At 39.6% G+C, this 22,137-nt stretch overlaps 1 protein-coding gene across 2 annotated transcripts in view; it reads left to right on the top strand.

Moving 5' to 3' along the window:
• Positions 1–726: 726 nt before the first annotated feature.
• The window catches only part of MFN1 (mitofusin 1), a 40,426-nt gene continuing 19,015 nt past the window's right edge, over positions 727–22,137 (top strand). The window contains exons 1-9 of one of the 2 annotated variants that reach the window (XM_004382325.2): positions 727–1,029; positions 1,773–1,888; positions 4,351–4,486; positions 9,806–9,968; positions 12,703–12,827; positions 14,648–14,756; positions 15,972–16,079; positions 19,283–19,436; positions 19,586–19,653. In XM_004382325.2, the coding sequence (XP_004382382.1) occupies positions 1,777–1,888; positions 4,351–4,486; positions 9,806–9,968; positions 12,703–12,827; positions 14,648–14,756; positions 15,972–16,079; positions 19,283–19,436; positions 19,586–19,653 (975 nt within the window). In that variant the 5' untranslated portion in view covers positions 727–1,029; positions 1,773–1,776. Of the gene's footprint in view, positions 1,030–1,769; positions 1,889–4,350; positions 4,487–9,805; positions 9,969–12,702; positions 12,828–14,647; positions 14,757–15,971; positions 16,080–19,282; positions 19,437–19,585; positions 19,654–22,137 lie in introns of both variants that reach the window. The other variant, XM_023736844.1, reaches the window with a different exon arrangement.

Raw genomic sequence — 22,137 nt, 5'->3', positions numbered from 1 at the left:
AATTATTGCATTCGCTTACTTGATACTCATGTCCCAAAAGAAAAACAATACCTAAGATTTGTCCAGTTCTTACTATACACCCAGCAGTGTTCTAAGCACTTTACATGGTATCAACCCACTTAATTTTCACAACCACCAATAAACCAAAACCAAACCCATTGCCGTGGAGTTGATTCTGACTCATGAAGACCCCATCAAACTGAGTAGAACTGCTCCATAGGATTTCCAAGGAGTGGCTGGTGGATTTCAACAACTGACCTTTTGGTTAGCAGCCAAGCTCTTAACCACTAGACCACCAGAGCTCCACAACCAACAAAGTGGGTATTATTTATATCTTGGAATCCCTATTGTCTCGCAGTCCCCACCACACCCCACCCTCTTCTACTTCACTAAGCCAGCCACTGGCAACTAGCTCTTCCCAGTCTGGGCAGAGCCTTGGACACTTTGAAGGGCGAAGGCAGGAGAAGAAAAGTTGGAATGTGGAGAGGAAAGCCGCTCTTCCGACGACAACCTCTGCCCTCACCAAATTTCCGCCTTCTGCCGTTAATAATAATGGCGCCGTACGTAGACACACTTCCGGCCACGGAGCCAAACAGAAAAGGAAAGGGCAAGAGACCGGAAGTGACCGCCCCTTTGCTGCTCTTCCTGTCTCCTCCCCGCGTCCCAGCCTCCCTCGAGAGAATGAGGCGGCTGGGAGGCTGTGGCCCAACTGTGGTTGCTCGGTGACTCGTGGGAGCGCGCACAGCCTAAGTGCGCGCTGCCTTGGCCGCCGGCCCGTTCGGGACGCTCGGGGTGACCTTCGGACTTCCGGGAACGGGGGCGGGGAGTCGTGCGCGAGGCGCTCACTGACCAGGCGCCGCCGGCGCGATCCCGCGGGGAAGGAGCAAGCAAACGGGGTTCGGAGCTGGGCCGGCCGCCGGGGTGGGGGACCGGGAGCGGCGCGCGTGGTGCGGCGGCGGGGTCTGGCTCCGGGCTCGGCAGGCGGGCTCCGGCGCCCGGTGTGTCAGGCTTGGAAGGCCTTTCCCCAAGGTAGGTGTTCACGTCGGGCCGAACGGCGTCGTTTTCTCACGCTGCTTTCCCCTTACAGCTCTTTCGCGCAGTCGTTTCGTGACCCTTTATCGAAGCAACAGCCTTCACTTCGGCCACTGGGCTCCATTCCACGCACACACCAGGATTAGACTGGGGTGTGAGCGTTTGTCTTTGCTGACGTTTTTTCATGAGGAGCCGCCAGGGAAAAAAAAGAATTTAAAAACATATCTCTTGAAGTTCTTTGGCGGAAGCTTGATGCTCGCTTTACAGTTTGCCTCCTTGTTTTGTGTGATGATAGCTGTTTCAAAACGTCAGTATTGCATTGTGATCTTGGAGTTTTATTTCCTCACTCTGCATCTCCACCTCCACCCATCTAGAGCTTCAAGTTGAGAAAATATCTTATTGTTTGTGAACTTGGCTTCCTCTGACCCAGCTCCCTGATGGTACTCTAAGAGTCACACGCAGTCATAACTTAGCTGTAATTAGTTTCATCTATACCAAAGGGAAATAAAATAGAAATTGCAACGAAGACTTTGGCTAATAGATTTCCCTTATTTTAGTGAAAGAATCATTTCAATGCAGTCTTTAGTTGTCTGTTTAAAACACTTCCCCTAAAAAAAACAATTTAGTAAAATCTTTTGGCAGTTTAATTGGGGAGTGAATGACACCAGTAGGTTCATTAGTTTGCATGTCCATTATCTAGTTTAATTTGTACTTCTCTAACCTTTTTTTTCTCTCAGCAGCATAATGGCAGAAACTGCTTCTCCTCTGAAGCACTTCGTGCTGGCTAAGAAGGCAATTACTGCAATCTTTGATCAGTTATTGGAGTTTGTTACTGACGGATCACGTTTTGTTGAAGGTTAGTTCCTCTAAGTTCTTAAAGAGATTATTTTAAGAAAATGTATTGAAAATAAAGTTGCTTTATTCTTTCAATATTAGGTTTATTGTATCCTTTTAATTTTTTTTTTTGTAGTAGATTAACAAAATGTTAGACATGTTAACAATGTTCATATGTTCAACCTTAGTTATTGAACACATATAGGGCATTGTACTCTGTACTTTGAAGGATTCCAAAACAAATAAAATTTCTGCTTTCCAAAAGAGGAAGATTGAGAGTTTTAATAACCAAGAAATGAGAGCAGTGTACTATTGTAAGTGTTTTACTATGTTAATAATTCGTTTAATCTTCATGTCAGGACTGTGGCAGGTTGTCGTATACTAATTTTAAAGATGAGAAATCAAGGCACAGAGAAGTTAAGCAACTTCCCAAAATCACACGCTAAATACCCAGACTGAAAATCAAAATCAGGCAGCCACATTTAATCAATATACTTGTCTCCTCCCCAACTCAGCAGCTACGCCAAGGCCTCAGACCTATCTCATCCTCCCAAATGAGGCTGGGATGCAGTGGGAAGGAGAGAAAAAGGACTTTTCTTAAATGAGTATAACTGTTCAAACAAAGGTGGTTATAGTTGTTGCTGCTGAGTGCCATCAAGTCGATTATGACCCATAGTGACCCTGTGTGACAGAGTAGAACTCGTACATAGGGTTTTTTTGGCTGCACCCTTTAGGGAAGTAGATTGCCGGGTCTTTCTCTTTTGGAGCCACTGGGTGAGTTTGAACCTTTTGGTTAGCAGCCGAGTGCTAAACTATTGCACCTCCAGGACGTTTTCTAACAAAGAAATATTTTAGTAGAGAATACTTCTTGGGAGATAACTGTTGAAATTCCTCCTGGTTCTTAAAATTACATGACCCTCAAACACGTACAGTGAAAAGGGAGGGAGTATGTAAACTTCTCCAGTGGAACATCTGGTAGGTTGATATAATCAAACTTTTTTCCTTTTCCCTCCTAACCTCACCAGATTTTGAGCTTGAAGGCAGGGATCATGCCTTGTTATTGTGTCCCTAATACCTAGTGTGATGCAATTCAGGTTTTGTTGAATGCCAAAAAAAGGAGTGCTGTAGAATTTTGATGTTTCCAATTTGCAAAAAATTTGGGCTGGCACCGTGACTTTTGAAATTTGTGTGTGTGTGTGTACTTAGGTGAAAGTTTACAGCTCAAGTTAATTTCTCATACAGAAACTTATATTGTTATGTGATACTAGTTGCAGTCTGAATATTTTTTCTAAAAAGTTGATAGAAAATGAAGTTAAACATTGCAGCATCTGTATATTGAGCCTGTTAACAGGTTGTGCACTATGCTAGGAGCTAATAAATATTGGCTTTAGAAACTAAATTAAATTTAATTGCTTTTAGAACCTCAGAAAAAATGTAGCAAAAAAGGGAGGAAGCAAAAAAATCAGGAAGAACTTGGAGGAGCAAGAATAAAATACAAAGCAAAAGTGAATGTGATGATACTTAAGCCAGTCCTTCTGTTATTTACCAGATTGCACGTATTTTATTAATGCATTAGGAAAGTATGATGATATAGGTTAAAGCCAAAGTTTAATTAAGTGAGCACTGGGTATGTTTCAAGTGAGAGTGTTTGTCTCTAATTAGGACCATTCACATACCCAAATGAATCTCCATGTCTTTACCTTCAGAAAGAGCTAATAAACATGCACATGTCAGATTTTCTCTTATTCCTGAAGTGTAAAACAAAAACAAAACTGAAGGGGTTTTCTACTTTTCAAAAGTAGGCTTTTCTGGCTACTTCCACCCATGGAGGGTGCATTAGAACTAGTTAATCTAAACAGTTAACCCCAAACCAGACAGGAGTGGGATACAATCTCCAATTCTCTTTCCTCTCCACCTTCTCATGATAAATGAGCTGTTGTGCTCCAACCCTGTGGGAAGGAGTCAAAAAAAGTCTTTCCTAGCCTGGTGGCCTCCTTGGTCCATATTTCTATTTCTGGGGGGTTCCTGTTCAAACCTTACTCTTACTTAACTTGTGGGTCTTCCTTCTCAGATTAAAACCTGAAGATCCAGAGTGGAACAGTAGGTGAATATTAGATTCTGGTTTCTCTACTGAGAAATGCATTTTTGTATTTTGTATTTTTGAGACCTAGATGAATAATAGATACTATTGACTGGGCCCTTGCCCCACACAGGAAATGCTCCCTTAGGGCATCTCTTCTTGGAGACTTGACAATTTTTGATAATTTTGAAATTCTTTTGGCGGTGTTCTTAGGGCCCAGTGCAACACAGTATGCAACTTTTATAAGATATTCAAATTTCTAATTATGGGTCTTTTTATTTTTTCAAACAGTGTTTTAATATTATGGAAGAAAGCCAAGATAAATATGTACAAATATTCCATTGTTTAATTAAATCAGTGTATTCGTTTATGTTACTTTTTCTAATACTGTTTTAATTTTGCAGTGACATATAAGAATCCAGAACTTGATCAAATAGCCACTGAGGATGATGTGATAGAAATAGAAGGGTATAAAAGCAAGCTTTCTGTCATTGGTGAGGTGCTGTCTCGGAGACACATGAAAGTGGCGTTTTTTGGCAGGTAATCCTTTATTATTTCTTCTGAAGGTTAGTTTTCTGAAATTAGTTTGTCTTGGTCATATTTTCAGCTTTTTATGTTTGCTTACTGTGTCCTAGCTTCTTGTTTTGTTTTGAAATGTCCAAATAGGCTGCTCGTATGAGCTAGTTTGATTATTGGCATCTTTGAAGTGCTAATGTCCTGTCACCAGGTGGTTAGATCTGTTACTAAGTATGTGAGCTCAGGAGTCCGCCCACTCCTCCTGTACGGATTCAGCTCAGGTGCCCAGGTAGATAGCCACCAAGTGTGTGGTGTAGGCTCTCACTTACGGTCCTAGATAGGCATGGGTGATTGATGTAGGCACAGGCATCTGGCTGCAGCAGGGGGACACACTCTGAGCAAGGCAGGGGGCTGATGGCCACCCGTGAGTGTCCAGGAGGAAGGCGTGTCCCTGTTCCCTAGGGTGCATAGGTGGGTGGGTTTTGCAGCCGGACTGTGAGCACCTAATGCTGTCAGCTGTAAGGACTGGGGGGCACCTCTTATTCATGGGCCCCTCTCGCAGATGGGGTGGGTGGAGCCACCAGTCCTCAGGCCCCTGATGTGGGTGGGTAAAGACCCTGCTTAATGGGCAGAACGGTGTCAAATGTCAAGAAATGAAACAGTTGAAGTTAGAGTTCTGGTTGGTATATACCCTGTTGTACTGCGGTAATGAGGGCCTACGCTGTTGAGATGGGCCCACACAAGTCTAGGCAGAGGGAAGGGCACTCAAAAGTCCATGGATCCCTTATGCCTGTGCCTAGGCAAAGGAGCTTTGCCTACCCTGGGTTCCTGGCTTAGGGGAGCCGGCAGTTTATTTTTTCCCCTGTTAGTTTGTTGACTCTCCAAGGTTGGGAGAATGGTTCCGGGTGTGACAGATCCTACTTCTGGCCCAGGGGACTCGGCAATTGCTGAAGCCGATCTGGGGCCCAGTGCAGAGCAGGGAGCAGGGAGGTAAATGGAAGAGAGGTTTTTCCCTAAGGGGGGTGTTTTGATCCATGTGGTAAGCCATACGCAAGTACTTATCTTTCGTGAAGGGCTGCTTCTCACTGGTTCTGTGTGGCCGTGTAGAGTCTCTGGTGCTGGGTCTCTCCTGGTGCGGAAAATGCACTTCCCAAGCACGTCTGCTTGCCTGCCTCACTGCTCACCCCCAAACTGCTCAGGCCTTAAGGGCTCAGGCTCTCACCGGCTCAGGTCTGGCAACTCTTTGCTGCTCCTGAACCGTCTCTCCCTCCCCCTGCCACTCAGTCCGGTTCTTCAACTCTGCCTGTGATGTTCAGGGCTCCCAGATTGCCGTATATAATCGAATAACTTGTTTTTTCAGGTCTTTGTTTTAAGTGTCTGACTACTCCGCCATCTTGGCCCCGCCTCCATATCCCCAGCTTTGTTTCTGATGTTTCAGTACACCCACTTCTCACTTATCGACAAAGTTAGGTTCCAAAGACCAGGTTGTTATTTGAAAATCGATGTTACATGAAAATGGAGGATGACTACATCATTGCATAACTGTCAAATTATGTTATTACATAACTTCCAAACCATTGAGAGTCATGTCCCAGCCAAGTTGACACATAACCTTAAGCGTCGTAGCCAACGTTTTTACTCTCACCTTGCACCTTGGTGTTTGTTACTGCCAGACGTATGTTGTTAATGCACAAAATAGTCGGACAGTAGATTTTTTTACTATCGTTGTAATTGGAAAATGTCAGGTAATGAGATAGTTGATAAGTGAGGAGTAGTTATAAGTGATATTCAGTCTCCTCCCCCACCACAGTTTTTGCCAGTGTAAAATGTTAAAATTGTTAGCATATAAAAAAATTGTACATCTTAGCTCCCTGGTGTAAAATGAAGATTTACAAAGATCAGTCGTATTCATATCTTTTGAGGATTCTCATCTCTAAGAATTGAATATCAACCAGTTTTAAGAATTGAAGTAGAGATAAATGATATGCATAACTTGTGACTTAACTTTTTTAAGGTTATGTTGATTATCAGGTTATGTCTTCCAAAAGGACTCTTAACACCATGACTCCCAGGGGGAGAGTACAAAGCCCCATAGTTAATGGAGCTGCCTAGTGTCACAGAGTGATCTGTGCCGTAGCATATGATTCATTTAATAATTATTTGTTAACTATGTACAATTCGAAGACAAATGACTAGCTCCATACTTGGTTGCTCAGATATGTTGTGGTAAGTACCAATAGAGGCGTTCATTCACTCACTAAAGTAACAGGCCTTCTAAGCTAGTTCCCACTCAGGGCTTTTGCACTTCCCTGTGCCTAGAATTTTCTTTGCTTTGTTGCCTATCTTCTTATTTACCAGATTTTAGCCTAAGTGTTACTACCTCAGAAGGTCTCCCTGAACACTGCCTAACGTATTCCTTCTCGGTAATTCTCTATTAAAGCTTCCTGTTTGTGTTCTTTAAAACTTTTCACAAGGCTCTATTATTTTGTTTGTTTTTATTGTCTGCTTTTTCCACTTGGCTATATCTTGACCATACTCTCAGGGCATTACATAGAGTATGGCATGAGGCTGGTCCATAAAAGAAGCTAGTAATTCAGGTTAGGGTGGAGTAAAAGTAAGAGGCAAGAGGCCTTCTGGAGAGGTGATGACTCAGCCGCCCTACCTAAGGTGAAATAGGTATTAGCTTTGGTGTGAAAAGGTCTGAAAGGCCGTTCCATGCAGAGAGCCACAAATGGAAAGGGAGAGAGAAGAGACCATGCTGAGTTTGGAGCACTCTTAAGTCCAGTTGAATTTAGGGCATTAGGGAGCAATGTCAAACAAGAGGGTAGAGAAGTAAGCAGGGACCAGATCATGAAGGACCTTATATCGTGGTAAGGAAGGAGTGACAGGATCTGGATTGGGTGTTAGAACTATAACCTTGGATACAATGGGGAGAATGCATTGAATGAGGGTAGCAAGTAGTTGCAGTAATTTAGGGAAGAAATTATAAGAGCCCAGCTGTGAATTGGAGAGGAAAGGCTGGTAAAAGATATTCAGGAGTAGATTAGGCTGGCCTGGTGATTGTCTCAGGGAAGTGAAAGAAGAGTCAAAGATAACTTGGTTGACCAAGTGCCATTCATTGAGATGGGCTTGGTGAAAGAAGGTGAGGCATTTGGTCTTGGATATACTGTATTTGGATGTACATCTGTGGTACCTATTAGGCATTCAAGTGGCGTTATCCAAAAATCAGTCTGATATGTGGGATTGGACTGAGGAGAGTTCTAGTCTGTGGCCGGAAATTTAGGAATCAGGTTTATGTTGGTGATTGAGAGCACAGGAGTTGATGACATGATCCAGGGGAAGAACGTATAATAAAAAGAAAACAACAATGATAGGTTGAGGGAGAGGAAAAGGCACCTTTGATGGAATCCAGATGCCAGACAGGTAAAAGGACAATGAGGATTTTTTGTTGTTATTTAATGTTTTGGGAAGTCAGAGTGACAGGGTGTCTCAGATTTTACTGTGCATAAGAATCACCCTGAGAGTACCTCCGGAGAGTCTGACTCTCTAGGTTCACAGTGGGCCTGAGGAATCTGCATGTTTAACAGGCACCTGGGTGATTTTGGTATGGGGTGGTGTCTTAGTTATCTAGTGTTGTTGTAACAGAAATACCACGAGTGGTTGGTTTTAACAAAGAGAAGTTTATTTCCTTACAGTAAAGTTGGCTAAAAGTCCGAATTCAGGGTGTGAGCTCTAGGGGAAGGCTTTCTCTCTCTCGGCCTTCTCATCAGTGTTCCCCTGGACTAGGAGCTTCTCGGCGCAGGGACCCCGGCACTGCTTTCTTCATGGTATGAGGTTCCCAATTCTCTGCTTGCTTCCCTTTCTTTTTATCTCTTACAAGAGATAAAAGGTGGTGCAGGCCACACCCCAGGGAAACTCCCTTTACACTGGATCAGGGATGTGACCTGAGTCAGGGTGGTGTTACAATTCCACTCTAATCTTCTTTAACATAGAATTACAATCACAGAATGGAGGACAACCACACAGTTCTGGGAATCATGGCCTAGCCAAATTGTTACACACATTTTTTGGGGGGGACAGTTCAATCCATGACAGGTGGGGACACCCAGACTACTGTTTAGGGTCACTGCAGCAAGGCTTTGTGCTAAATTCATCTGAGAACAAAGAGCTGGGGGGTTATAAGTGACCTTGTAGTTTGTGGTATAGTGAAGGTAGGAGCTGATGTTGAGATGATTGAGACAAGATGGTCCCCTTTGGAGGTAGTAGGGGCTGATATCCAGAGCATAAGTAAAGGTACAGTTCTTACACTGAGGGAAATAGGTGAAGCATATACCACAGAAATAGGATGCTGTTTTTCCAATAAAGTGAATGTACTAACCTTAGGCCCTGGGAGGTCAGGGCAGCCTGCATGGTTCACAGTGTTGTCCTGTGCTGTGAGCAGACACACACAGCTCGGGCTCCGAATGGCCTCTGGAGTTTGGGTTGGTTTATTTGAAAGCAAGTTCCTTAGGTTTCAGCGCCATCAGAACTGTTCTGATTACTGTTAACTGTCTAACAGTTTACCCAAAACTTAACAACTTAAAAGCGGCTGCTTTATTTTGCTCACAGATTCTGTGGGTCAAGAATTCAGACAGGGCACAGTGGACATGTCTTATCTTTGCTCCACAATTTGTGGAGCTTCAAGTGGGAAGACTCACAGGTTAGGGGTGACTCAACAGGTAGGGGCTAGAATGAGCAGAAGGCTGCTTCACTCACGTGCCTGGTGCCTGGGCTGAGATGACTTGACTAGGACTGTCAACTACTGTACCTACCCAGACCTTTCCATTTGGCTTGACTTTTTCACAGCGGGGTGAACTTGGAGTCTTACATGGCAAGCCTCCAAGTGCACATGTTCCAGCGAACAAGATAACTTTCATTGTCTTTTATGGCCTAGCCTTGGAAGTCACCCAGTTTCACTTTTGACAAATTATGTGGAAGCAGTCACACATCAGTCCTGCTTTAAGGGGATGGACATTGGACTCCATCTTGTGATGAGGGGAGTATCAAAGAATTTTAGGGCTGTGTGTTCAAATTGCCACAAGAAGCAAGAAGTTACATAAGTTAGAAACGTCAAGGATAACTTTCTGGAAAAGTTGGGATTCGTTTTCCCCTACTTTATTTTACTGAAATGTACACTGCTGCTATTTGTGTAAGTCAGGTTGTAAACTTTTTTCATAAAAAACTTCAATCTGATGAAATTTTAACAAAATTTGAATTCTAAAAACATTGGGCTCAGATACTTGAAAGAACACATTTTTTGCTGTTATGGTTTGTTTTTCACGATTGTATGTTTTCTTTGTTCAGGACGAGCAGTGGGAAGAGCTCCGTTATCAATGCAATGTTGTGGGATAAAGTTCTCCCTAGTGGGATTGGCCATACAACCAACTGTTTCCTGAGTGTTGAAGGAACCGATGGAGATAAAGCCTATCTTATGACTGAAGGATCAGATGAAAGAAAGAGTGTGAAGGTATAATACTTAAATTTTAGCAACATTATGTACCTGAAAAATGTCCTTAAATTGTTCTCTTAAAAAACTTTTTTTTTTTTTTTTTTTTTGGTAAGATGTCTGCATTGCTGGAGATGAAAGAACCGTTAATGTTTCTGTTTATAACTGTTAAAGCCATCACTGATATTCTGATGTTCTAAAATTATTTTGCTTCAGAGCCAGATTATTGGAAAAACAAAACCTGTTCTTGGTTTAGCATAACAGTAAATTTGGGTTAAAAATGTATTGTTATTGTTGTTAGGTGCCGTCAAGTCAGTTCCAACTCATAGTGACACTGTAGGACAGAGTAGAACTGCCCCCTAGGGTTTCCCAGGAGTGGCTGGTGGATTCAGAATGCTGACCTTTTGGTTAGCAGGCGAGCTGTTAACCACTGTGCCACCAAGGCTTCAAAAATTTATTAGGTTTTTTTAAAACTCACAGTGAGAAGAATGTTATTAAAGTGTGTTGTCACTGCTTGTCAGTCTCGATCTTGCCTTTTTTAAAAAATTTGTTAAAAAAGTTGGACCTTAGAATCTGCTTTTGACACGTCTTCGTTGTTGGAAATTGTTTGCTCTCTTCTTAGGAGTATTTAGTAATCACATTTATGACTAAATGTTGTATCTTTATCAAATACATTTCGTAAATTTCTTAACAATTCAGTGCCCCTAGACTTTCATGTAGTCCTGGTAACAAAGTGGTTAAGCACCTCAGGTGCTAACCTAAAGGTTGGCGATGAGAACCCACGCATCAGCTTTGCGGGAGAAGGAACCTACGATCTGCTTCTGTAAAGATTACAGCCCAGAAAACCGTATGAGGCAATTCTGCTGTGTCACGTGGGGTCAATATGAGTCGAAGTCGACTTGATGGCACACGGTAACAATAACTGCAAACTCCTTCCCAAAAACAAAACAGAAATTTGGTGTGTAAGATGTTGAATCTGGACAGCCCCCACGTCCTCTGAGCCTGTAGAATTACTCAAAAAAGAGACTGTTTCTCACTATGGTCACTTTCTCTTAAGTCTAAAGATCTCTCCCGTGAACGAGATGTTCAGTGTTTGAAGATCTGTGTTATTTTACTTTTTGCTACACGGTAGGTGAAGTCGTGGGTTCTGGTTCTGAATCTGTGAATTTGATGTTTGATCTCAATCAGGTAGTTTAGTCTGTTTAAGCTTATCTCCTCGGAATGAGCATACTCTTCCGATTAGTTATGAGAAGTAAATTAAGTGATGCTGTGAAAATACTTTCCAAACTATTAACCACCATACAAATGAAAGAATCAGCATTACTATGTAATGAACATTTTTTACCAAGTCAGATTTTAAACTGCCTGTGGCTTTAGATTCTCAAAGGAAAGTATGAAGTGCTATTTTAAAGTAATCTCTCATTTTTCCTTGTCTCCTCTTTCATTACCATTCCTCTTCCTTCATGTTCTTTTCCTTCCTCTACCCTATTCCCAAATTTAAATGTTTACCTCAAGTAGTGGCCAGCTTTAAGTTTCAAATCGACTTGGAGTCTTATGCTGCAGTAGTTTTCTCAGTAAAAGAAACACAACAGCAGCTAATACTTTATTGACTATACCAGGCACTGTTCTGAATAGTCACAGTAACTCAAACCAACCCTGTCAGATAGGTACTTTAATTTTATAGATGAGGCACCAGGATTTTAGTACAGGTTTATAATTCTATCAAAAAATTTGTGAAAACAAGCAAAAAGAGAAAAATGAACAAAAAACCCTACATGACATTGTCACTATGGAAATTAAGTCGAAACTTAATACGACCCTGATCAGGACTCTTCTGTTTTTAGAAAATAGATATCTCTCTTTAAAATTTGACGTAAGTCACAAACGAACAATGGAGGTATATGTGTTGAGGCTCTTTCTTTGATTTGTTTATTTTATTTTAAACCTTTTACGTTAACTGTAAATTTAGTACATATATACTAAGTGTGTTGGATTAACCAATTAATAAATAAATATATGTCAGAAGTTATCTTGAGAAATAGAAGTATTTTACTGAACTCAAATGAAAAGAGAAGGCACAGTCCTTGGTTTTAAGTAGGGTTGTGTGTGTAAATAACTCTTAACTGCTGAGAAAAATCCTTTATTAAAAGGAGAATATGTATCAGGCTTCTCTTACATTGCCTGGGCCTCATTCCTGTGGAACTTTATAGCCTGTTTTAATAGTGAAGTTTCTTTTATTGCTTTTCTCTCTTATTAAATAGGCAAAAACAACAGAAACTCCAAAAGTCACATACCTCCCAAAACCAGTGGAAACTGTTTGGCATAGATTTAAATTAGTGTTTGTGTGTATTTTTTTTTAAACAAAATCATTTTATATTGTATGTCCTATTTTCTGATTTGATTTTTTTTTTCCTCTTAATGTAAATTTCTTTTTGTACCAATAAATTTCTACAATATCAATTTCAGGGGCTGCACAGGATTCCATTGCCAAAGTTTCGTTGTTGGGCATTTAGAATGTTTCCAGCCTTAATTATTTGTGCAGGGTGGTATGAGTAAACTGTTTTAAGGGATCTGGTTTTTTTTCCTAATTGGTAATTTTAAACAGTCTTCTCAAGATTGCTCAAATGGTTTTATTTCAAATTATTCAAAGTTCTCCCTTTTGTACGTTTTGCAAAAATAAGGGTTGTACTAATTCATAGTATTTTTGTCTTTTGTTGACTTTTACTACAAGTGGAAGTTTTTCCCCCTTCTTTAGACAGTTAATCAGCTGGCGCACGCCCTTCATATGGACAAAGACTTGAAAGCTGGATGTCTCGTACATGTGTTTTGGCCAAAGGCAAAATGTGCACTCTTGAGAGATGACCTGGTTTTAGTAGACAGGTAAAATTATGGGTGCATTACATTTTCTTCTGGTGAAGGTTTAATAGAATAATGCTGCTTACTTTAGAATGTAGTACTAAAGTTTTAAATGTTCAATTGCTGCTTTGTTTTCATTTGCTAGATTGCTAAGGAACAGATAAGGTGTTGGTTTTTGCTTTTTAATAGCGACATAAAAGTGCTAATTTGTCATTCTAATTCTCTTTTAAGAAATTACGAGCGTATAGCCACTCTTCTTAGTTTTTCTAGACTAATTGTGTGATTTGAGTAAGTGGTTGGGCCTTAGAAATTGTGTAACTAGATTTTTCTTAACCAACAGGGAATTTGTTCCTGAGACGAAGTTTCCCAAAATAACTTTGCTGAACAGCTTATGCAGCTTTTTATTGTGCAAAAATTATAGAAAGCCTTTGAAATTTTTTTCAACTCTTTTGAGCCTCTGGCTCTTAATCTATATTTATTATGTGTTTTTAAAATCATCCTACTACAATGATGTTTAATAAAATGATTATGTATTTCTGTTAAGCAATGTATGTAATCAAAAAGATTTTTAAGTGATTTTTAAAATGTCGGTGTGCTCTTTTGTTTTCCTCAATTAATATTTCAGTGTTCTGTGTAAACCATGTTGTTCTTGATGATGGGCTTTCCTTTGCATTGCAGTTGTGTTTCATGTAATCAACAGAAATGTTTCAGATGAGAGAGAAGATGCTTGTGAACTCCGAGTTTTTTATTTAAATACAATATTAGCTAACGTACTTTATTTCATGGCCAGACTGCATCCATGGCCCCAGCCAGTCATCTTGCTGCTTTGTCATAGGATGCATCAAGCTAAAGTGTAGATAGACAGTTGTAAATCTTTCACTTTAGTTTTTATAGATAAAGGATGTTATGTTGAATTGATGTCTAGTAGAGGGTTTTGTTTTTGTGTGTGCTTATCAGCAGTTAAATCTCTGAGCCTTCCAGAGCATAAAGATTAAAATATTGACCATGTTATTTGATTGTCAAAAATCACCCAGGTATTTGTCTTTTGTAAATACACTTTTTTAGCATTTGTTAAATTGTCAGTTGGATAAGCTCTATCAATCAGTTTCTTGCCAGCAGAATAAATATACAGAAGTATATAAAGCACAGATTCTCAGCCTGCTGCAACTGCTCTCTAAGGCTTCATACAAACGACTGGTAGAAATTCTGTCCTTTAGAGCGCAAAAGTTTAAAAAAAAAAAAAAAAAAACTTTTCTGTAACTCAGGTTTTCTTTTTTAAAAATAATATATAGTTATTTCCGAGGTTCACTGTTCAGCCTGGGAGTGGACAGCCCCGTAAAACCAAATGAGACTAACGAGGTACAGGAGTCCAGTGACAAGGGCCAGAAGGCAGAAGGGGACAAGGAAGCTGGTGATAGGGAACCCAAGGTTGAGTAAGGATAGTGTTGATGTGTTGTGAGATTGTTAACCATTGTCATAGGGCAACATTTGTAGTAACTGTTAAATGAGAAACTATTTTGTTCCATAAGCGTTCATCTTAAGTGAGAATAACAGCACAATTGGAAGAGTGTAGTCAATGTCACTGAACTGTGCATGTAGAAATTTTTGAAACGGTGTATCTCTGGCTATGTGTATTTTCACCAAAAAAAAAAGGGGGAGAAGTTAGAGGGTTAATATGTTGTGGGTTGTTAACCAATGTCATAAAACAACACGTGTACTACTGTTTCATGAGAAACTAGTTGTTCTGTAAGCCTTCACCTGACGTACAATAAAAAAAAAAAAAGCACACAACAACAAAAAAAATAATAATAATATATAATACAATTTTTATTTTATTTCTGTAGTCCAGGCACAGATGTGACTACAGAGCTGGATAGCTGGATTGATAAGTTTTGCTTAGATGCGGACGTCTTCGTTTTGGTCGCAAACTCTGAATCAACACTAATGAACACGGTAGGATTTAATCATATTTCTGTGTTTGGGTAGGAAGTTAAATGATGTCAGTTTTACTTTTGAAAAGAGAGAAATGCAAATCCTGTAGAACCTCTGTTATCAGGAATTTGTGTTTCCGTGGAACTGGAAGGGTTGAATCTGGAGCAGAGTGTGTCCAATCTAAAGTGTGTTCAGTGGCAATCTAGGGCTTGATGGCTCTGGCTTCTGGTGAGTCTTTATTATTTATTAGATCAGGGTGATAGGTTGTGGTGTTGACATTCACTGTGATATTTTGCCAGTCTCAGAGGGAATGGACGTCAGCATTGTTAGGATGTTTACTTAACTCTTAAATAAAGTATAAACCTCCCCTGTCCCATTAGGAAGGTCTTTCATGTTTTGACTTTTGTCAACCTTTTCCAGCTTTCCCATTTTTTAACCTTTTCCAGCTATTCTCTAGGTCCCAGCTTTACCTGTGTACACTTTAAGCCCCTGTCAAACCTTAGAAGATTATTTATCCAGAATGTCTGAAACTAGCCTTATTCCAGGTAAACTATATTTACAGAGTCCAGGTATCTAATATCCAAAATTGTAGCATTTTAAAAAAATTGTTATTTATCAAAACATAGAAGTGACTAAGCACCATTTGTAACCTGGGTGTTACTAGCAAGACCTCCGTTCTGTCATGTTTGCAGTGTTTGTATAGCCCGGTCTATATCATGCGGACCAGGCTGCCATGGCAACACTGACAGTTACTTATAACCTGGTGATAGAAAAAAATGGAAAAATATTTAAAATCGTGTTAGAGTAACTTCATTATTTGGGTGCTGGATAAACTTCTATACATTCTGATTTTGGTACCTTCACTTTTGCTATTCTTTGTCTGCGATTCTTTCACGTCCCTACTTTCATCTTTCAAAAAGCCCTATTATCAGTACTTTCAAGCCCATCTCTCTTACCACTTCCTTCTTCATGGAACTTTTCCTGATTTCAACTAGATGTGATGTATCCTTTTGAGTAGTCTTAACATTTTATTTATATTATTTATGGGACGCGCATTTCTCTAATCTTTGAAAAATACCATGCTCTTAGAGTGCTTTGGGACCCCTTATCAACGGCTGTTAATGACTGTTGTCTAAATGGCTCAAACTTACAGATTAAAATAAGGTTTCAGTTATAAATAAGAATCTAAAATAGCTTTTAAAAGTGAACATACTATGGGATTTCTTTGTCTTTTAGGAAAAACAGTTTTTTCACAAAGTAAATGAGCGACTTTCCAAGCCTAATATTTTTATTTTGAATAATCGTTGGGATGCTTCTGCATCAGAGCCAGAATATATGGAAGATGTAAGTTATTTTTTTTCCCTTAACTTTTGAAATACAGTTCTGTGCATTGTTATCTGAGAAAACAATATACGTTATAGAATGGAAGATGATAAGAAAACTACTCACTTACCTGTGGAAAGGATATAATTATAGAAAACCTAAAGAAGTGGGCATATGTATCAAGCTACTACCAGAGTATTACGCTACTTTGAAGGAAAATTGTGTTATAAAAGTGCTATTTAAGCACTTTAGAACCTGAAATTTCCATTTCGTTTTACCTTTTATTGAAGTATATTGTAACAGAAAAGCATACAGATAATAAGTGTCCAGTTCAGTTAATTTTACAAATTTAGCATATCTGTGTCAGGGTCCAGATGAAAAAGCAGAACATTCTCAACACCCTAGAAGTCCCCCTGTCTCGTCTTCCCAGTCTTTATCTTACCCCCAAGGATAATCAGTTACCCTGACGATTAACACTGTAGATTAATTTTTTCGTTTCAACTTTTTTTATATGCAGTTGGCCCTCTGTATCCATGAGTTCCGTATCTGTGGATTCAACCAACTGCAGATACAAAATATTTTAGAAAAGAAAGTTGCAAAAAGCAAAACTTGACTTTGCGCTGTGCCAAACACTGCGCTGAGTGCACGCCAACGAAGTGATGTGTAGGCATACACTGCTCTAGCCTCCTGCCGTTTCACATCCTCAGTCTCTCTCCAGCACTTGATGTTGAGCATTGTTTGCCTCAAGTCTCATTTGTTCGCTGCTTGTGTTGTGCCCCCATTGTTTCTGTGAAAAAATGGCTCCTAAAAAGCAATGGAGTGGTCAAAGCAGTCCCTCAAAGGCTAAGAGGGAGCATAAAGTACTATCTCTCGACAAGAAAATAAAAGTCTTAGATCTTTTGAGAAGTGATATGTCGCCTGCTGAGGTGGGCCGTAAGGTTGGTAAGAACGAATCAAGCATTTGCACAGTAAAGCAGAAAGAAACTAAAATTCGTAGAAGTGTTGGTGCCGCATCTACAACAGCAAAAGTGGTCTCTCTGGTTCCTTATAAAGTGCTTGCAAAGACTGAGAAAGCATTAAGTGTTAAGTGTAAGCGTTAACAACTGTTTACGTAGCATTTACATTGTGTTAGGTATCATAAGTGATCTAGAGATGATTTAAAGTATATGGGAGGATGTGTATTGGTTATATGCAAATACTGTGCAATTTTATATATAAGGGACTTGAGCATCCTCTGATTTTGGTTATCTGTGGGAGTCCTGGAACCAGTCCCCCAAGGATATCAAGGGATGACTTTAATGGAATCTACAGTATTTACTTTTGTGTTTGGTTTCTTTCTCTCAACATTATACTTGCGATATTCATCCATATAGTTGCATGTAGCCGTAGTACATGCTCATTGCTGTATAGCACCCCGTCGTGTGAGTATACCACAGTTTGTGTATTCATTCTGCTAGTGATGGGCATGTAAATTTCCTGGTTTTAGCTGTTACAAAAAATGCTGCTGTGTACGTTATTGTACACGTCTTTGGTATCTGTATGTATACTTTTCTTTTGGGTCTATACGAGTGGCTTTCAGTGGGAGAGGGTCAGTTTTGACCTCTGGGTATATTTAGCAATGTCTGAAGACATTTTTGGTTGTCATAACTGGGTATGTGTGCTACTGGCATCTAGCGGTTAGAAGCCAGGGATGCTGTTAACCATCCTAAAATGCACAGGACAACACCGTAAGCAAAGATTATCTGGCCCAAAATGTCAGTAATGCAAAAGTGAGTAAACTGTGGGTATATATTTACAAATAGAATTGCTGGATTGTAGGTGAAGAATATGTTCTACTTTAGTAGACACAGTGTTTTTACCAGTTCATACTCCCAGCAGCAGATTGACAGTTCCCGCTGATTCACGTCCTCACCAACACCTGGAATTTTGTTTTGTTTTAGCCATGCTGTTGTAGAAATTCTTTTTAAAAAAAAATAAGTATCTGTCATGTGGTCTGTAAATAGTATTTATTTAATTTGCTTAATAAGACTTAAATAACTTTTTCTGGCTTTAATAGTAGTGTGTATTTATTGTAGAAATTTTAAAAAATAAAAATCTACACTATCCCATCACTGTTTGCATGTTAGATTATTTGTTTTCATTCATTTTTTTTCCCCTGAATAGGAATTTTGCTCAATATAAAGTTCCCTGTGCTTATGAACGCTTGTGATCATAACCTTTTCAAATAGAAGTCTCATTTAATCATCAGAGAATTAGGAAATACCATCTACAAATTGTTCTCCAAATGGTTCATCATTCCTGTTTAGCTTTATTTTCCTAAATCTTAACACAGAGACAGCTTATCATAGCCATGATGCTAAAGGCTAGTACTACCTATTGCCGTTGAGTCGATTCTGACTCGTAGCGACCCTGTAGGACAGAATAGAACTGTTCCATAGGGTTTCCAAGGAGCGGCTGGTGGATTTGAACTGCTGACCTTTTGGTTAGCAGCCATAGTATGCCGTAGCTCTTAACCACCGCGCCACCGGGGCCCCACAAGGCTAGTACTAAACTCTGACAGACTTCTCTTACACCTAATATCTAAGTGTAATCTTAACCCTAATGTTGCAGCTTTAATCTCTAACTGCTGCAATCTTCCCAGCCTTAGTTCCCAATGTTTTTAAGAAAATATACCATTTTTATTCTGATTTTAAAAGTAAAAATAGCTTCAATGTAGCAAATTTATTGCAGCACTTATGATTCAAAGATAACGATAGACAAAGGTAACAATAGCTTCATTGTAGAAAATTTAGAAAAAAAGAATTAAAGAAAAATACTACCACTTACTACCCTGCCAGTACTGTTAATTCATGCACGTATTACATACATAATTTTTTTGTAGTATAATCATGTACATCCTGATAACAGAACTGAGAACTTTTTCCCATGACACTAAGCACTAATATTTGTTTATAATATGTTTTGTAATTGTTGTGTAATATGTGTACATCAGAATTTTAAATAAATGTTCAAAGGAAGAATCCTTGGTTTAGGTTAATAGAGATTTCCTGTTAGCAAGTATCAAACTTCATTTATTAGAATTTCTTGGATTATTTCAATATATGGGAGCCCTTGCTATAATATCACTACAATTGGAGTTTAGTATACACCTGTAGCTGTTGATTGTAACTCTTACACTTGCTTAAATTGTTGGAATTCTTTTAATGCTCTGCTTTTCTTTATAGGTGCGCAGACAGCACATGGAAAGATGCCTGAATTTCTTGGTGGAGGAGCTCAGAGTTGTGGATCCTTTAGAAGCAAAGAATCGCATCTTCTTTGTTTCAGCAAAGGAAGTTCTTAGTGCTAGAAAGCACAAAGCACAGGGGATGCCAGAAGGTGGTATGTATTAGTTATAGGTTTCCCTTTTAGATACAAGTATAAGACTCGATAGCCTACAACAACCATAATGATAGGTTAGAAAAAAAGCAGCATGCTGGATATCTTGTCTTACTATCCAAGATTTTAAAATCTTTGCCTATACATTACAGGTGGGGCACTTGCTGAAGGATTTCAGGCAAGGTTACAGGAGTTTCAGAATTTTGAACAAACCTTTGAGGTAGGAATTTTGAGTGTATTGATTTATATAAAAATCTGTGATTAGTTGGAGAGTGATCATAATCTACTCTGTTTCCATTATATTTGTCAGTCATTACCTTGTCAGTAATTTTTGCTGTTATTTAGTGTAGTTACTAATGCACACAGCAAGTGAAGCAAAGAAAGTTTAAAGAAGGGAAGTCCCTGCAAAATAGACAGTCCATAAGAATTGAGAATTAAAGATTGTAATTTCTTCTTTAATCTTTTTCCTTATGTATTTGTACTTAAATGAGAAACTATTTCCTAGTATTGCTTGTGTAGTACAACAATGAGTGAAAGTCTCTGTATTCAATAATTTTGGATGAGAGCAAGCAAAAATAATTGCTGCTGGAACAGATAATAGAACAAAGTGAAGATCATCCCTTTTTCTTTTGTACCATACTGTTTATAGCAATATATAGAACACAGTTAATGTCATTTGATAAAAATTTTATTACATTCCTGAGTTGGGACCTGCTGATTCTCCACACTTGGTACCGTATGTTTTGAGCAAATGAATGAATATGAAAATAATTAACATATAGCTCCTGTATTTCAGGAATTTTGAAGAAAACTACTGAAGCATATGAAAAGCTGAATGTATGCAGAATTGAGTGTTGTTGTTAGGTGCTGTCGAGTCAATTCCGACTCATAGCAACCCTGTGTACAACAGAACAAAACATTGCTCGGTCCCATGCCATCCCCACAATTGTTGCTCTGAGTCCATTGTTGCAGCCACTGTGTCAGGCCATCTTGTTGATGGACTCTTTTTCACAGACCCTATACTTTACCAAGTGTGATGTCCTTCTCCGGGGACTGATCCCTCCTGATAACATGTCCAAAGTACGTGAGACAAAGACTCGTCATCCTCGCCTCGAGGGAGCATTCTGGCTATACTTCTTCCAGATTTGTTTGTTCTTCTGGCAGTCTGTTATATATTCAGTATTCTTCACGAACACCATAATTCAAAGGCATCATTTCTTCAGTCTTCCTTATTTATTGTTCAGCTTTTGCATACATATGAGGCAGTTGAAAATACCATAGCTTGGGTCAGGTGCACCTTAGTCCTCAAGGTTACATCTCTGCTTTTTAACACTTCAAAGAGGTCTTTTGCAGCAGATTTGCCCAGTGCAATATGTCATTTGATTTTTTTTTTTCCCATACAAAAATTTATACATACATTGTTATGTGACTAACTGCTCTCCCCATACTGTGACAGCACTCTCCTCCTTTCCACCCCTGATTCCCCATGACCATTCAACCAGCTCATAACCCTCTCTGCCTTCCCATCTCACCTCTGGACAGAAGCTGCCCGTTTAGTCTCCTGTATCTACTTGAGCTAAGAGGCACACTCCTCACGAGTATAACTTTATGTCTCACAGTCCATTCCAATCCCTGTCTGAAGAGTTGTCCTCAGAAATTGTTTTAGTTCTGCGCTGATAGAGAATCCAGGGGCCATGCTTTCCAGGGTGCCTCTAGTCTCAGACCATTAAGTCTGGTCTTCTTACTAGAATTTGAGTTCTGCACCCCACCTTTCTCCTGCTCCATCTGAGACTCTCTGTTGTGTTCCCTGTCAGGGTGGTCATTGGTGGTAGCCGGGCACCATCTAGTTCTTCTGGTCTCAGGCTGATGAAGTCTCTGGTCATCATTTGATTTCTTGACTGCTGCTTCTGTGGTTGTTGATCATGGATCCAAGTAAAATGAAATCCTTGACAACTTCAATATTTTCTCCATTTATCATGATGTTGCTTATTGGTCCAGTCGTGAGGATTTTTGTTTTCTTTATGTTGAGGTGTAATCCATACAGAAGGCTGTAATCTTTGATCTTCGTCAGCAAGTGCTTCAAGTCTTCTTCATTTTCAGCAGGCAAGGTTGTGTTATCTGCATATTGCAGGTTGTTAATGAGTCTTTCTCCAATCCTGATGCCATGTTCTTCTTCATATAATCCAGCTTCTCGGATTATTTGCTCAGCATACAGACTGAATAAATATGGTGGAAGGATGCAACCCTGACATACACCTTTCCTGATTTTAAACCATGCAGTATCCCCTTGTTGTCTTCAAACAACTGCCTCTTGGTCTGTGTACAGGTTCCACGTGAACACAGTAAGTGTTCTGAAATTCCCATTCTTTGCAGTACTATCTGTAATTTGTTATGATCCACGCAGTTGAATGCCTTTGCATAGTCAATAAAACACAGGTAAACATCTTTCTGGTACTCTCTGCTTTCAGCCAAGATCCATCTGAGATCAGCAATGATATCCCTTGTTCCATGTCCTTTTCTGAATCCAGCTTTAGTTTCTGGCAGTTTCCTGTCGATGTACTGCTGCAAGTGTTGTTGAATTATCTTCAGCATAATTTTACTTGCATGTAATATTAATGATATTGTTCAGTAATTTCCACATTTTGTTGAATCACCTTTCTTTGGAATAGGCAGTATATGGATCTCTTCCAGTTGGTTGGCCAGG

The sequence above is a fragment of the Trichechus manatus genome, unplaced genomic scaffold (assembly GCF_000243295.1).
Source record: "Trichechus manatus latirostris isolate Lorelei unplaced genomic scaffold, TriManLat1.0 scaffold00092, whole genome shotgun sequence".
NCBI lineage: Eukaryota > Metazoa > Chordata > Mammalia > Sirenia > Trichechidae > Trichechus > Trichechus manatus.
The sequence above is the reverse complement of the archived record's forward strand: the minus strand, read 5'-3'. Positions and strand labels throughout refer to the sequence as shown.